This window comes from Capsella rubella, unplaced genomic scaffold, assembly GCF_000375325.1.
Source record: "Capsella rubella cultivar Monte Gargano unplaced genomic scaffold, Caprub1_0 scaffold_1, whole genome shotgun sequence".
In the NCBI taxonomy this organism is placed as follows: domain Eukaryota; kingdom Viridiplantae; phylum Streptophyta; class Magnoliopsida; order Brassicales; family Brassicaceae; genus Capsella; species Capsella rubella.
This window is the reverse complement of record NW_006238923.1, coordinates 16,814,308-16,829,928: the sequence shown is the minus strand read 5'-3', so window position 1 is coordinate 16,829,928 and position 15,621 is coordinate 16,814,308. Positions and strand designations below refer to the sequence as shown.

The 15,621-nt window shown below is 36.1% G+C and overlaps 4 protein-coding genes and 1 pseudogene across 5 annotated transcripts in view; 1 reads left to right on the top strand and 4 right to left on the bottom strand.

Annotated features, from left to right (window-relative positions):
- LOC17900142 overlaps positions 1–252 on the bottom strand; it is a 934-nt gene extending 682 nt beyond the window's left edge. Inside the window, exon 1 of the mRNA XM_006307663.2 lies at positions 211–252. Within this exon, the coding sequence (XP_006307725.2) occupies positions 211–252 (42 nt within the window). The remainder of the gene's footprint in view (positions 1–210) is intronic.
- Positions 253–293: 41 nt separating this feature from the next.
- LOC17900139 lies at positions 294–840 on the bottom strand (annotated as a pseudogene).
- A 929-nt stretch (positions 841–1,769) lies between these two features.
- On the bottom strand, positions 1,770–2,666 carry LOC17898559 (thionin). Its single transcript, XM_006304732.2, has 3 exons — positions 2,334–2,666; positions 2,161–2,238; positions 1,770–2,073 (listed from the first exon to the last, which is right to left on the bottom strand). Exons 1-3 carry the CDS (start codon positions 2,560–2,562, stop codon positions 1,976–1,978), a joined length of 405 nt encoding a protein of 134 aa, XP_006304794.1. The 5' UTR covers positions 2,563–2,666; the 3' UTR covers positions 1,770–1,975.
- Positions 2,667–9,386: 6,720 nt separating this feature from the next.
- LOC17900861 (receptor-like protein kinase At3g21340) lies at positions 9,387–13,257 on the top strand. 2 transcript variants are annotated; one of them, XM_006306017.2, is made up of 13 exons: positions 9,387–9,474; positions 9,567–10,107; positions 10,254–10,735; positions 10,816–10,960; positions 11,061–11,132; positions 11,229–11,300; positions 11,401–11,472; positions 11,562–11,746; positions 11,829–12,049; positions 12,155–12,281; positions 12,390–12,455; positions 12,546–12,735; positions 12,818–13,257. In XM_006306017.2, exons 1-13 carry the CDS (start codon positions 9,387–9,389, stop codon positions 13,224–13,226), a joined length of 2,670 nt encoding a protein of 889 aa, XP_006306079.1. In that variant the 3' UTR covers positions 13,227–13,257. The 2 variants fall into 2 exon arrangements, with proteins under 2 accessions (XP_006306079.1, XP_023645616.1); XM_023789848.1 differs by having other exon boundaries at positions 11,562–11,767.
- Positions 13,258–14,296: 1,039 nt separating this feature from the next.
- Positions 14,297–15,519, bottom strand: LOC17896975 (putative F-box protein At1g33010). Its single transcript, XM_023788761.1, has 3 exons — positions 15,418–15,519; positions 14,961–15,334; positions 14,297–14,831 (listed from the first exon to the last, which is right to left on the bottom strand). The coding sequence occupies exons 1-3, from the start codon at positions 15,517–15,519 to the stop codon at positions 14,297–14,299; spliced, it is 1,011 nt and encodes a 336-aa protein (XP_023644529.1).
- Positions 15,520–15,621: the final 102 nt, after the last annotated feature.

Sequence of the window (15,621 nt, the reverse complement as noted above, 5' to 3'; positions counted from 1 at the left end):
GCTTCTAGAACTTTTCGTCTTCGGTTTCAAACATAGCTTTGAATTTGTCATCTAACTTGTTTTCTTGACAATGTCCGGAAGACATGTTGTATGTTTGTTTTAATTGTCAAATATATTGTAATAGTTTCTCTTCAAAACAATAGTTTTAAACTTAATAGAGAGACTCTAAAACAACAACAACAACAAAATACGTTAAGAGACTTAAGAAACAACACAATACAAAATCATAGTTTTCTTAGCACATTTTCCCATTACTGATGAATTTTGATGATCTTACGAAACCTTTCTCGAGGTTAATTACACCTTCTCCTCTGAGTAAGACGTCTCTTCATCTTAGGCAATGTTTCTCCACCATGAGCAAGCACTGATCCGAAACCTTTCCTCTTCTCACCAACACGACAATCTCCATCCTTAGACGAAACCGTAACTTCAAAACTTTCCATTTCTTTAAGAACAAGTTGAAGAGTATCAGCTTCACGTAAAGCGAAACTAGTCATCTTACGTTCAATCAATCCTTCAACGTACTTGTACAAACCACTTTTCACGTCTTCTTTCCTACAAAAATAAAGAACTGCTTGCTTTTTCATGTACAATATTGATGGCTACATCAAATCCTGAAACTGGCAAGTACTTGTCTCGTAGACGAATTCCAGTCTCACTATCTTTCTCCTGGAACGCACGAGTCTTTTTTAGCTCAGAGCTATACTCAGCAAACTGAGCGTTAAAGGCTCTGATCATAGCCGATTCAGCAACCGTCCTCCCTTTTGTTGTTGCTCGTCTCTTCAGCTTCTCGCTACGTTGAACCTCCACAACGGCTTCGATATCGGCTTTGGTTTTCATTCATCCGCAAACTTGGTAGATGTGAAAGAGATTCATCTCGTGGTTTAAAGAATATACCCCTAAGGAGTTTGCCTTGGCTAACACACTTTTGCGTACATCTTTGTAAGGAATCGTAGTGAGGATTTGGACATGTTTAACCATTTGGGCTGCTGTTAAATAGAAACGATTGTACAAATCAGATAGAGTAAAGCCGTCGACTTGTATCTGGTTCTCACGCAGTGGCTCTAAGCATTCTTGGAGCTTCTGGAACTTTTCGTCTTCGGTTTCAAACATAGCTTTGAATTTGTCATCTAACTTGTTTTCTTGACAATGTACAGAAGACATGTTGTATTTTTGTTTTAATTGTCAAATATATTGTACTATTGTTATTTTAGAACATTTAAGGTAAAGACACTTATATAAAGCAAATGAGTTGCCGTGAGTGTGTGATAAAGAAAAAGGAAAAATAAAACGATTTATTAGGTGCATGCATTTACAAACACGCTGCTTCATTTTCCCATGAGCTTAGTCGAAAAAAAACATCATTTAGGTCTTTAAGCACGCTGCTTCATTTTCCCATGCATGAGTGAGACGAAAAGACCATAACGGCTCAATTCAAAGGCCAAAGCCACTTACAGATTTAATGTGACTATCGTTTGTTTTATATCCCACATTCAAGTTAATTAGTGTTGTGGTAATTGTGTTTATTGTTCTGTTTAAATAACATAACAAAGAGACTTCGTAAGAGTGTGTGTTTTTTGTTAAAGATCAAAGAGTGTTGAACGTCCAAAGCATGCGAAATCGTTACGACTAGAAGCCAATTGATATGTTCCATCAGATCTTGATGACTCAACGTGCTAAGTTGACATATTTGATGCTTTCTAAATATGGTGATTATAAGAAAATTACGTTAAAGAGAGAGTATGTTTTGATTATACTTAGTTGATAAGGACACAATTATTCTTTATTTAGATAGTTGCAAGTAGAAGGGGTGAGCAATCTAGGGATTGGTGACCTTCTTCTACGTTAGATAGAAAACCTGGAAATAGTAGAAGCTAGCTCAAGAGTCTAGCATTTTTTGTCGCATACACACGACAATAACAATTATTGAAAACAAGGAAAACGACAACACATAGATCGTGGATATGCTTGTAAATTAGACAATTTCAACTTCCTTAGCTGATCCCTTGGTGCAGATATTAGAACATGACTTGGTGCATTGTACAACCGCTCCATTCACAATTTCACTTGGATCTAATTCACCAAAAACAATATTAGAATTAACTGATTGTTCTCATCTTCTAATAATCTAATATTAATAGTTAAAAGTAATGAGCTTACCTAAGTTCTGGAGAGTGGTTAAGGCACCACACACAGAGGACACACACCCCAACTTACAGTATTCGTTGACAACATCACCTTGATAAAAAAAAAGAGACACAAAATGTCATGTGTTAGAAGATAGTATAACTTAATAAAACAACAAAGAAAGAAAAAGAAGAAAATTGAAGTACCAGAGTTTTCGAGAATGTCATGTGTATATCCCGGAGGACATGTTGTTCCCTCGATAAGTTTGCATCCACAGAGTATTGCACAAGTTCCCTTAGCAGTCCCTGGAATACGGCATCCATTGTAACAGTTTCTAGGAGCCGTGTTCGGGCAACAACTCTTAGCTTCGACTTGAATCTGCGCCATGACAAGACTCATTATAATCATACTTAAAATCACAGTTTTACCTTCCATCTTTTGATTGATTCTTCGTTTGAATATCCCAAATTGTACTTAGAGAAAACACTTAAAGATTTATAAACTCGTATCGATGAAATGGTGATGAGACAACACTCGCTTAAATACTAGTTTTTGACAGTGTTTTTCTTTCTTTTGTTTGTTAAGACTTACACTATAGCCTATAGGTACCGACAACAAACATCTTTCAATACCGACATACTACAGTAGTTGTTCACAGTGTTTTTCTTTCTTTTGCATGTGATTGCATAATCCAAATCTAATAAATTGACAGAAAATATTTTTTAATATCGAATTTTTCAAGCATAGATGTGACAGAAGAAGGCCAAAACACGTAATTATAACAAATTAACTGTATCAATACTTTCATATATTCAGTAACTGTAAAAAAGTTATGACAAGGTGATTGATGATCTTTCCGGCGATTTTTATTAGAAGTTAAAACCTTTCTAAATTAATAAAAAGGTTTTAGAAATTTATTCTAAACTAAATTGATATATTGTGAGACTTAAAGGCCAAACAACTTGATAAAAAAATAATATGACAAGAAAATACTTTGTAATTAAGCTCACATAAAGATCACTTGCAGTCCTTGTAAACAGGCTTCAAGTAAAAATATAAGTCTACATATAATAAGGATTCAGTGAATGTCACTTCTTATGTGAAATTTGATGAACATCGTTGAATAAAACAGAAGAACAAAACTGAAAACAAAAACAAAAAAATTGTTAGAATAAGTCCCTGCGAGACTAAGGTTGTCACTTTGTGTAGATATTTAGAGATGGTCACTCTTTTTTTCATGTAATTTAGAGATGGTCACATCTTGACTTCTTGTATAGATATTTTATTTTATTTTTATAAGATTAAACGAGAATTCTTGTGTAGATATATTAAAAAAAAGTTTTTGGTATTGTATATGAAGGGTTTTATTACCTTATGTGAAATAATCATAAGAGGACTAATTTGTGTGTCTGGCTTGATTCAGTGATAGCGATCCAAGAACCATGTTTTTCGTTTCTTGCTTTTAACTTTTGGGACCCTTTGCATACGTTGGTCTTCCACTATGCTATATAGAATATGTTGTTTCTTGTTTGGTTACTACTATGAGATAGCGATCCAAGAGCAACGTGTTTTACGTTCATGTACTATCTACTATATAAATATTTGAGATGCTATTAAGCTTAATTTAGGGGATGGTTACTAATTCATTTATGTCTTACACATTACTGTTTTGTAAGGGAGCAAAGCAAAAATCCATCTAGATGCTAAATGACCAAACAAACAAGACAAGAAATGATTTATCTCGCGGTCTATTTGGATGAAAATGTGTTTTTTTGTTTATTTACATTTTTCATCTAGGTGGATTTGACTTTAAAAATGACTAAAATACCATGTTTGTTCTAATGATTTTTTTTCGTATTCATGTTAATCATAGTAATTTTAATTATTGATCTAAAATATATATATACACCTAAAAGATTTACAAATTATTATTTTTAACATTTTTAAATTTCAATTTTCATGAAAAATAATCTTTTATAAGATTTAAAACATCGTAGTTTTGGTGGGAAAACGTAATTTTATGATTTTAACGAGAAAATGCAATTTAAGTTTATGGCGGGTAAATGTATTTTTGCAGTTATGCCAAAAATGTGATTTTGTGTTTTTTTTTTTGGAAAATCTATTTTACAATTTTTACAAATAAAATATATGATATTTGTAAAAATATTATTTATAATTTTGTTGACAAATTTATATTTGTTATTTGTCATTTTTGGATGAATTATTTCCATCTAGATGATCTAACTAAAGTCAATTAAATGACTTTCAAAATTTTGCCTAAAAAAATTTGAATTTATCCAGATAAATCATCTTGGATGATTCTGGATAATTTCTTTATCTGGATAATTTCATTTTTAAACTTAAATGAATATCATCTGGATAGTCCATCTGGATGATGAAACGAACAGAGCATAGAGATTTACAAGAATGGAGAATAATATGGACAACACATTGATATCAAGTAATAGGAGACGAAAATAATTGAAAAAGGTAGTGAGAGATGAATCCAAAGTAAGAATCCACTATATATGATCTTTAAGGGACGAGCAAGGAACACAAAGGAGGAGCCACCTTAAAGGAGAATCTCCTATATATGATCTTTAGTATTATTATGAACTGCTCCAAGAATCGACTATATATGATCAGCTTCCTTCACCTCTTTTCAGTATTCAGCAAAGAGATCCATGTTTCCCTGTAAACTTAGTTATTTTATCAATAGTTCAATACATAAACCTTCCTTGTGTGTCTATAAGTACATAAACTAATATTAAAATTTAAATTTCATACACGAATAAAAAAAATCCACAAATCTTTCAATTCAAAAGAAATCTACATTAGTAAGATTGCGGCGGAATATTTTGATGAATTGTTCACCACGACCAGCCCGGTCGAGTTCGATAATGCACTCGAGGAGGTCCAAGACGTGATTACTGATGATTTGAATGAGATGCTTCTGGCACCAGTTACGGAAAAGGAGGTTCAAGAGGCTCTCTTCATGATGCACCCGGATAAAGCACCGGGTCCCGACGGTATGACAGCGTTGTTTTTCCAAAAAGCGTGGGGTGTAGTTAAACAAGACTTGGTACATTTGGTAGATTCTTTTTTTCAAGAGGGTTGTTTTGATAAGAGGCTGAACCGGACGAATATTTGTTTAATCCCAAAAGTAGAGAGACCACGGCAAATGACGGAGCTACGACCGATTAGCTTATGTAATGTGGGTTACAAGGTTATTTCTAAGGTGTTATGTCAAAGATTAAAGCTAGTCCTCCCTCGACTTATCTCGGAAACTCAAACTGCTTTTGTTGCTGGCCGTTTGATCTCGGATAATATTTTGGTAGCCCAAGAGATGTTTCACGGGCTCCGGACTAATCCCTCTTGCAAGGGTAAGTTTATGGCTATAAAGACGGATATGAGTAAGGCGTATGATCGGGTCGAGTGGGAGTTTGTTCTCCGTCTGCTTCGGAAAATGGGATTTGCGGAAAAATGGATCTCATGGATAAAGTTTTGTATCTCCTCGGTAGAGTATAGGGTGCTGATTAATGGACAACCTCAGGGTCATATTATTCCAGGCAGAGGATTACGACAAGGTGATCCCTTATCTCCGTACCTCTTTATTATGTGCACTGAAGTACTTATTGCAAATATTAGGAAGGCCGAGCGAGGTAAACTCATTACGGGGATTAAGGTGGCAAATAAATGCCCTCAGGTGTCTCATCTATTGTTTGCCGACGACAGTTTGTTTTTCTGTAGGGCCGTATCAGATCAATGCACGGTTATTCTTGGTATTCTCAGGCAATATGAGGAAGTTTCGGGACAACAGATAAATTTTGCAAAATCCTCAGTACAATTCGGGCACTCGGTGGATTCTAATACTAGAGCGGAGATTCAAGGAATCCTTGGGATCACGAATATTGGTGGAATGGGCTCGTATCTGGGGTTACCGGAAAGTCTGGGGGGAGCAAAAACGAAGGTTTTCTCTTTTGTTAGAGATCGATTGGATAGACATATTAATAATTGGTCAGCGAAGTTTTTATCCAAGGGAGGGAAGGAGGTGATGATAAAATCGGTGGCTTCTGCTTTACCGACTTATGTGATGTCTTGTTTTCGACTTCCAAAAACAATTACATCAAAGTTGACTAGTGCAGTGGCTAAATATTGGTGGAGCTCGAATGGTCAAACAGGGGGTATGCATTGGAAGGCATGGGATAAGTTATGCTCCAGTAAGCAGGCAGGCGGTCTAGGGTTCCGAGATGTTAATGATTTTAATTCGGCACTTTTGGCTAAACAGCTGTGGCGGTTGATAGAGGTTCCGGATTCACTTTTTGCTAAGGTTTTCAAAGGAAGATATTATAGGAATTCAACCCCTATGGATATCAACAAATCTTACTCTCCGTCGTACGGATGGAGAAGTATTTGCTCAGCGCGTTCTCTGGTGGCTAAAGGGCTAATCAAAAGAGTTGGTTCAGGTGATTCTATTTCTGTTTGGACGGATCCCTGGGTGCCATCTCAATTCCCGAGACCTACTGTAAGTAAGGGGCTGTTATTGGACCCTTCTCTTCAAATTAGACATCTTATCGATCGTCAGTCAAACTCCTGGAAGCTGGAAAGGTTACAGGAATTTTTTTCCTCCGAGGATGTTACAATCATAGGAGCTATACCACTGGGGATTACAATGTGTGGTGACTCCTTTGGTTGGCATTTCACGAAGACTGGAAAATATACGGTGAAGTCAGGTTATCATACGGCTAGGCTACCAGATCCAAGGGCTACGGTATCCCAGGTCTGTGGACCGGATATTATTCCCCTTAATAAGGTTTGGAAAGTAAGATGCCCGCCAAAAATACAACATTTTATGTGGCAATTACTGACTGGATGTATTTCGGTCTCGGCTAATTTAAGCAAGAGAGGTATAAGTTGTGATAGTATTTGTGCTCGGTGTGGGAGCATTGAAGAGACGGTAAATCATGTCATTTTTGAATGTCCCCCCGCGCGTCAGACGTGGGCTCTGGCAAATGTTCCTGTGGGTCCCTTTTTCTTTCCCACTGCCTCGGTATTCGCAAATATGGATTATATGTTAAAAATAGCACTAGAAGGAGATCCGGAGGGTTTTTGTCCCTGGTTGATGTGGTACATTTGGAAGGCGAGGAATGCGAAAGCTTTTGAAAATAGAGACGAGAATCCCATGGAGATTCTACAGATAGCTATGGAGGAGGCTAAGGTGTGGCATGAAGCTCAGGTAGATGATTCTGGTGTTAATATGGGCCTTATTGACTAGGAGAGAGGACGGCAGGGCGGGCCAGGCAATTTGCCTTCAGTGACAGAAGGTTATCGATGTTTTGTTGATGGGTTTTGGAAGCAATCTGACAAGTTTACAGCTTTGGGGTGGTTTTGTCAGAACGTTAAAGATTCAACGACAACAATGGGTGCCTCCAATCTTCGCCGTAGTCTTTCTCCGTTGCACGCGGAAGTTGAAGCTCTAGTGTGGGCGATGCGATGCATGATTGGGCATAATCACAGAGATGTTACGTTTCTAACTGACTGTTCTGATATGGTGAAGATGGTGTCTTCTCCGTCCGAGTGGCCGGCGTTCTCTGCATATCTCGCGGATATTGGTGTTGATAGGGAAGAATTTTCTACTTTCTCTCTACGTCTTATCTCTCGCAATGTTAATGTAAAAGCGGATTTATTGGCACGAAATGTTCGTACCTTACCGCATATTGTTAAGTTTGTAAACGATTGTCCGGTAAATTGGCTCTTTTGAGTTAATCTTTATTTTTGATGACAAAAAAAAAAAAGAAATCTACAAATCGAAAGCTGTTAATTAATGTTCCTTTAACAATATGCTGACTAAGATGCCAGGTGGATTATAACACAAAATAACGTCAACGTAAACTAGAGATGAAATCACACCGGCTTTGAACCTTTAAAAGAATTCCTTGCCTTCAGCCGAGCTTGGGTCCGGGGCACAAGTAAAGAAAGAATCATCCGCTTTCAGCCTTGCGCGCTGGATCCTCTTGAACCGTCTTTCCGTCAAAAAAAAATGTGACGGGAAAGGTATATAATGGTTTGAGAGAGAAGTATCTGCTCCGGCCGCGGAGCGATCGTAACTGCATCTGCATGCATCACATTCAGTATCAACTGTCGGAGTACCGCAACTTCTGATATGACACCAAAACAAACGAATTTTTATTTGTATTCAACAAAGGAACCTAACACACCCGTATAGATGCAAGTTACACCCTATTTTCTCTCTCGGTTGGTTGACCATGACTAGAACCAAAATCCATGGAACTATGTAGATGGAATAGTAACGATTCAAAGAGAATGGGTCGATTGTTTAAAATAATTTAATCCTGAATGATTGATCAAGGTTTGTGTTTTGCAACTTGGATCCACGTCTTAAAAAAAAAAAAAAGTCTATCTCTCTCGTTGACATGTTCTTGATATCCTTTAAAGCTAATTTATAATCACCCTGCATTGTGTATTAACTTACCTTATCCTTTGCATATGTACTTCACAATGAAAATGCCGAGGGTCAAGGGTCACAAATGCAGAGATGGTGTTGACTTAATTTAATGTCTCTAACACGAATTGATAATACATTTTTTCCTTTTAAGAATTTTTTTGACAGAGAACGGCAAACTTTGTAATACTTTCGAGTTAATCCCTTAGTTTGATCAAAATCAAAATACACCCAGTGGAATGGGTTTAATTGACCCTTACTTGTAATCAAAGTTTTCTATGTGGCAAAACCCTAATATATTGTGGATAAATTATAAGAGTCAACTTTGTATTGAAAATGATAGATATTGGCGCTACACAGTTTTGAGTTAATTTGTAAAATATTTTTTTATAGATATAGATTATATTATGGACTTACAATTTAAATCAATTGATATAAAATGGATTGGTCTATATAATTTTTGTAGCATTTAAGTTTTTTCCCCCTAAGTTAAACATTAACATATAAGAATTAGATTAATTCCAACTCCACACGTTAACGAATTGACAATGAACAGATTAAGTATCTCTTATATACTACTTAAGATTTCTGCTCAACTTTACATGTGGATGTGATTACCAATAGTTAGAAACTTCAAAGGAGTTTTAGACATATTTTAATACTTTACTTAGGCGGTTGACAATTTATAGGATTAGCTTTTCTTTCATTATTGTCCACTTGATAACGTGACATACCTTAATATTTTCAGAACTTAAAAAAGATGTCAACCACTTAATCCTCCAAAAATATGAAAAAAATGGAAAAGTATTATCATGGAGTTTTGTGTGTGTTCATCATCATCGTCATTGCTTTTATACATGTTGTTAAGGCTCAGGATCAAAACGGTATTAACTTTTAAACTCTGATATTAAGAAAAAAATCCTCTTGACATTTTTCTAAACTTGTGTTTTCTGATAATTCCCTCTCGTCTTATTAGGATTTGTCACTTTGGATTGTGGTCTGTTACCTGACGGGTCTCCATATACCAATCCATCTACTGGATTAACATTCACTTCGGATTCTAGTTTCATCGATAGTGGAAAGAACGGTCGAGTCAGTAAGGATTCTGAGAGAAACTTCGAAAAGGCTTTTATAACTTTGAGATACTTTCCAGATGGAGAAAGGAATTGTTATACCTTGAAGGTCACGCAAGGAACAAATTACTTGATTAGAGCATCTTTCTTGTATGGGAATTATGATGGTCTTAATACGATCCCGAACTTTGATCTATTTATTGGCCCTAATAAGTGGACAACGGTGAACTTTAATGCAAGCGGAGGTGGTGTGTTTGAGGAGATGATTCACATGTCTAGGTCAAGCTCTTTGTATATTTGTCTTGTTAAGACTGGAACAACTACGCCGATGATATCAACCTTGGAGCTACGACCATTGCGAAGCGATACTTACATTAGTGCCAATGGAAGCTCCTTGCAACTCTATTTCCGAGGTTATCTTAAGGATTCAGGACCAGTTTTAAGGTAAGTAAACTTTGATATGTGCTAAGGAATCTTTATCTTGGATTTAGTAAAGTTTTGTGATATAGAGATGACATAGATCAAGAAGAGAAATAATGTGAAAAAACTTCAGAGTGTTGTTTTCTATGTCTAAAACAAGATTTTTATAGGTACCCTGATGATGTCAAGGATCGTAGATGGTTCCCATTCTCTAATAAGGAGTGGACTCTAATAACTACCACTCTCAATGTAAACACTTCAAATGGTTTTGATCTACCACAAGGTGCAATGGCCTCGGCCGCAACCCGTGTAAATGACAATGGGACATGGGAATTTCCATGGACCTTAAAAGATTCTACAACACGGTTTCACATTTACCTTCACTTCGCAGAGCTTCAAACTTTGTTAGCCAATGAAACCAGGGAGTTCAATGTTTTTCTTAATGGAAAACATTTTTATGGACCTTATAGTCCTAACAAGTTTAGTATAGGAAGCATGAGCACACAACCGGAATCGACATTGACATGCAAAGGGGGGAGTTGCCTCTTGCAGCTAGTGAAAACAACAAAATCAACTCTTCCTCCTCTCATCAATGCTATTGAACTTTTTACTGTTGTTGAGTTTCCTCAAATAGAAACAAATCAAGATGAAGGTACGTAAATGGACCTTTGTATACATATGAATTGTAGCTTTGCATGTGTTTGATTCTTGATATTCACTATGCAATGCCAGTGAGTGCTATCAAGAAGATCCAAATTGCTTATGGATTGAGTAGAATTAATTGGCAAGGAGATCCATGTGTCCCCAAACTGTTTTTGTGGTCTGGTTTAAAATGCAGCAACGTTGATAGTTCCACTCCACCAACAATCACTTTTCTGTAAGATTTTTCAATCCCCGTATCATAACTAAGATAAAATTCTCTTTTCTAAATATATCAAATTTGAAACATATACATATTCATGGATATATATCACTAGAAACTTGTCTTCAAGTGGATTAACCGGGATCATCTCATCTTCCATCAAGAATTTGACCAATCTACAAGAGCTGTAAGTATCACATATGCACATAAATGAACAAATCATACATTTTAAGTTGTCTTATGTGATGGAGTAATCTATATAAAAAAAAATCAAATGCTATAGGGATTTGTCAAATAACGACTTGGTTGGGGATGTGCCTGAGTTTCTAGCTGACATAAAATCGCTCTTGATCATGTAAGTTAGTCTCTTATAAGAAAGTATGAAATACAATAATGTCTTCCAACAATTCTAGCTCATATAGATTCTAACCTTGTGTTGTATCTCTCTTTTACAGAAACTTAAGTGGAAACAATTTTAGTGGTCAACTTCCCGAAAAGCTTCAACAAAAGAAAGGATTAAAGTTAAAGTAAGTATTTGATTATATATTTTCATTTAAAGATTATCATAACTTTGTTTAATAAATAAAATATATTGAATAACATTTGTAATTCATAGTGTTGAAGGCAACCATATGCTTATTTGCACAGAAGGACCATGTCTAAATAAACCTGGAGAAGGTGGCCATTCCAAAAAGAGTATAATTATACCAGTTGTCTCATCACTTGCTTTAATAGGTGTTCTTATAGCTGCATCGGTTTTGTTTTTGGTTCTTAGAAAGAAAAATCTATCAAGGAGTAAAGGTACTTGTACCAAACCTAAAAGTTTTGATATGAGGATAACGAAAAAGAAACTTCAAGATCATATTAAACTTTTTTGTTGCAGCAAATGGCAGAACTTCAAGATCATCCGACCCACCAAGGATAACGAAAAAGAAAAGATTTACTTATGCAGAAATAACTGAAATGACAAATAACTTTGAAAGGGTTCTTGGGAAAGGAGGGTTCGGTATGGTTTATCATGGATATGTAAATGGTACAGAGCCAGTTGCTGTTAAAGTACTCTCACATGCTTCAAAACATGGCCATAAACAATTCAAGGCAGAGGTACTTATAACGCAACATTCCTTTATGCAAGTATCTTTTATAAGTTTTTTAAAAATAAATGTGACCATATATCTGAAATTTATGTGTGCTTTTGTGGTTTGTTAGGTTGAACTTCTCTTAAGAGTTCATCACAAGAATCTCGTAAGCCTAGTTGGATACTGCGAAAAAGGGAACGAATTGGCTCTCGTCTACGAATACATGGCTAATGGAGACTTAAAAGAATTTTTCTCCGGTAAACCAAATTTAATTAACCTAATCTTAATTCACTATTGAACTAACAAATCATGTAACAACTTCCTATTGGTTATTAGAAGCTAACGTCCTTATTAAAACCACACAGGGAAGCGCGGTGATGCTGTTTTAAGGTGGGAAACTAGATTACAAATAGCACTGGAGGCGGCACAAGGTTTAATAAAGCTTAATGAACCTATTCACTTCCTTTTAAAAACTCTACTTTATATGATAAAATTTGGTACAAATGAATTTGTTACACTAGGTTTGGAGTACTTGCATAAAGGATGCAGACCACCAATTATTCATAGAGATGTCAAAACCGCAAATATATTGTTGGATGAACACTTCCAAGCCAAACTTGCTGACTTTGGACTTTCGAGATCACTTCTAAACGAAGGAGAAAGTCATGTCTCTACTGTTGTAGCAGGAACTATTGGTTACCTTGATCCAGAGTATTTAATTAAACTATCTTTTTCATATTCTTACTTCTTAATAAATTAAACTCTTTAACAAATTTTACAAACTGTCTTGCAGATATTACAGATCAGGTAGGTTGACAGAGAAGAGTGATGTATACAGTTTCGGGGTCGTTTTATTGGAGATCATAACAAATCGACCGGTGATTGAGCAGTGCCGCGAAAAGTCACACATAGCGGAATGGGTGAATTTAATGATTACCATAGGAGATATTACAAAAATTGTAGATCCAAGTCTCAAGGAAGATTACCATTCTGATTCAGTTTGGAAATTTGTGGAGCTAGCAATGACTTGTGTGAATGCATCTTCAATGGCAAGACCGACCATGTCTCAAGTTGTTACCGAATTAATCGAATGTATAACATTAGAAAACACAAGAGGAGGGAAAAGTCAGAACATGGGTTCTGAGAGTTCTAGAGATGTAACCATGACCTTTGATACTGAAGTGAACCCTGTGGCTCGCTAGATCGCATAAAGAAATATGTGCTTCGGTTGCATTTCATTGTGTTTATTCACATAAACAAATAATTTTTTTTTCGTGATGTCTTCGATTTTACTATCCCCAAAGGAGATAAATTTGATGAATTTTATTTACATGTGATAGTTATATAACAGATAAAGAAAAACAATATGTTTTCATAGGTGAAATGTGTGTAGAAGAAGTTTTCATACTATACGTAACAAAGTGGGTAATATGTGATTCATCTAGCTACAAGATTATTTCGTGTGAAAATGAATGAATAATTATTAGTTAAATTTATCAATTTATTTCTGGTATAATCTAGTAATTTCGTAAAGATGAAGTAAAAGCAAACAGAATACAATAGAGGTTTACATTACGAAAAAGGAGTTTTAGGATAAAACATTAGTTTGTTCCTCAGCACCGTGTAACAAAATTAGGACATGTATATAACCAGAAAAGAAAAGAAAACAACAAGCCAAGTTTTGACACCTGTAAATTCATCATCATCTAAAAAAAGCAGAGATTCAAACTTGTTAATGATCTCAAACGTAGGAAGATGATCTTGTTGCGGGTGAGCATCGATCGTCACATCATATTATCTTCTCTAGATGATGTTGATATGCTCGTGGGACTAGACTCCTGTTCTGGTGGGCTTATAGACGCTGCGGCATGCGGCATATGTTGTTTTCTTCATAATATTATTCAACTTAAGATCCTCAACATGGTCTACAAAGGTGTAAACTGTATTCTGACTCTCCATCGCTTCATGCATATTACTATGTATCTTATATTATTCAAACATCAGCTCTGTAAAGACCCATGTGACTCCTTGTTTTATGAAAACACAATGTAGGATAAAACATTAGTTTGTTCCCAACTCCAAAGTAACAATATTAGTACATGGTAACAAGAAAGAACAAAATAGCTAGGCCAACAGAGTGATAGCTAGACTCTTGTACACAGATTTTGGCTTGGTCTTCAAGATCAAATTTGCTAAACCTGTCCTCAATGATCTAGGTTAGCTTGGAATTCGTCCGGACATGTTCTGGTGAAGCTGACAGGGTGCTTATTCTTCACTGATGGAACAAGACGCTTTGGTATTGGCCTTTTTCCGAATGATAGTTAAATAGGCCTTGGTGTAAAAGGCTTGACTTGAATTGCTTTGTATCGTTGAGATAAAGATCGTCTACATAGTTTACAAAGGCAAAAACTTTACCCCTAATCTTGAAGACATCAACGTATTCTTCAAAACCTTGGATTTCAACTCTTCGGAGAATGTTCTTTTCGGGATTAAAATAGTAAACATAATACGGCTTAAATGCATAGTCCGTCGACAAAACAATTTCAGCTGTAGTAGTCATACCGGCAACGGAAAGATAGTAGGAAACATGAATGACTTCATTGTCATCCCACAAATAGTAGACACACTTGGACCATTCATGTTTCTCAACATCCTCTAGAACCCACATACACAACTCAAGGGAAAATCCACAAAAGGAAACATGCTTCAAAACAATGCCACCTAATTTCCCCTTATAGTTTACCAATATAATATCTGATGGACTACTCCCACAGAATTTTGCGTCTACAAACTTGAATTTCTCTGACCTAACATAAAAGCAAACTATCACATAAGATCTTTGGTATTTTGGTTTAGCTAAGTAATACAAAACCCCATCTATGCATATCCCTCTCCACGAACATTCATGGCTCACGGGACAATCGATATTCCTCCACCTCATTTTTCCAGTTCCTAACGTCAGAATCTTATAGTCATCATCACAATAATATGGATGAGATATGAACAATACCTTGAATTGCTTGTCAATGGGATCAAACCCTAAAAAGCTTATCTGCTCCTTGTTGCTTCTCAGTTTAGGTAAGATCGCATATCTTCCCGTGATCGGATTACATATCATAGGCACTCTAACCTCATCATCTCCATCCTTTGAGATATTCATACCTTGGAAATAGAGCAAACCAGAGGCGTGGCTACATATGTATCGGCTTATGTCTCCAGAGAACTTTATATGAAAATCGGTGGCTGCTACAAGAGACGACTTATTATACTGATGCTGAGGCGACGAGAAGAAGATCCAGTTACCATGTTGTTCGACCCCAAATAAAAGCCGCGGCGAGCCAAGGACATGGTCAAGAACAGCTCGGTGAATGATGGACAGCAAAGCATGGAACCCCATAGCTTGGACAGGCAACGGAACCTCGCGATAGACTTTGTTGGCAACCTCAAGAATATCTCCTTAATGAGATCAGTTGGGATGTAATCTGATATTTTCATTCTTTTCTTTATCGTTGCATTGTATTTGCAGATAGGACGGGTATATATAGGTACTGTATACCGTTTTAGGTTTTAGAAAATATAAATCTTTCATCAGTTCAT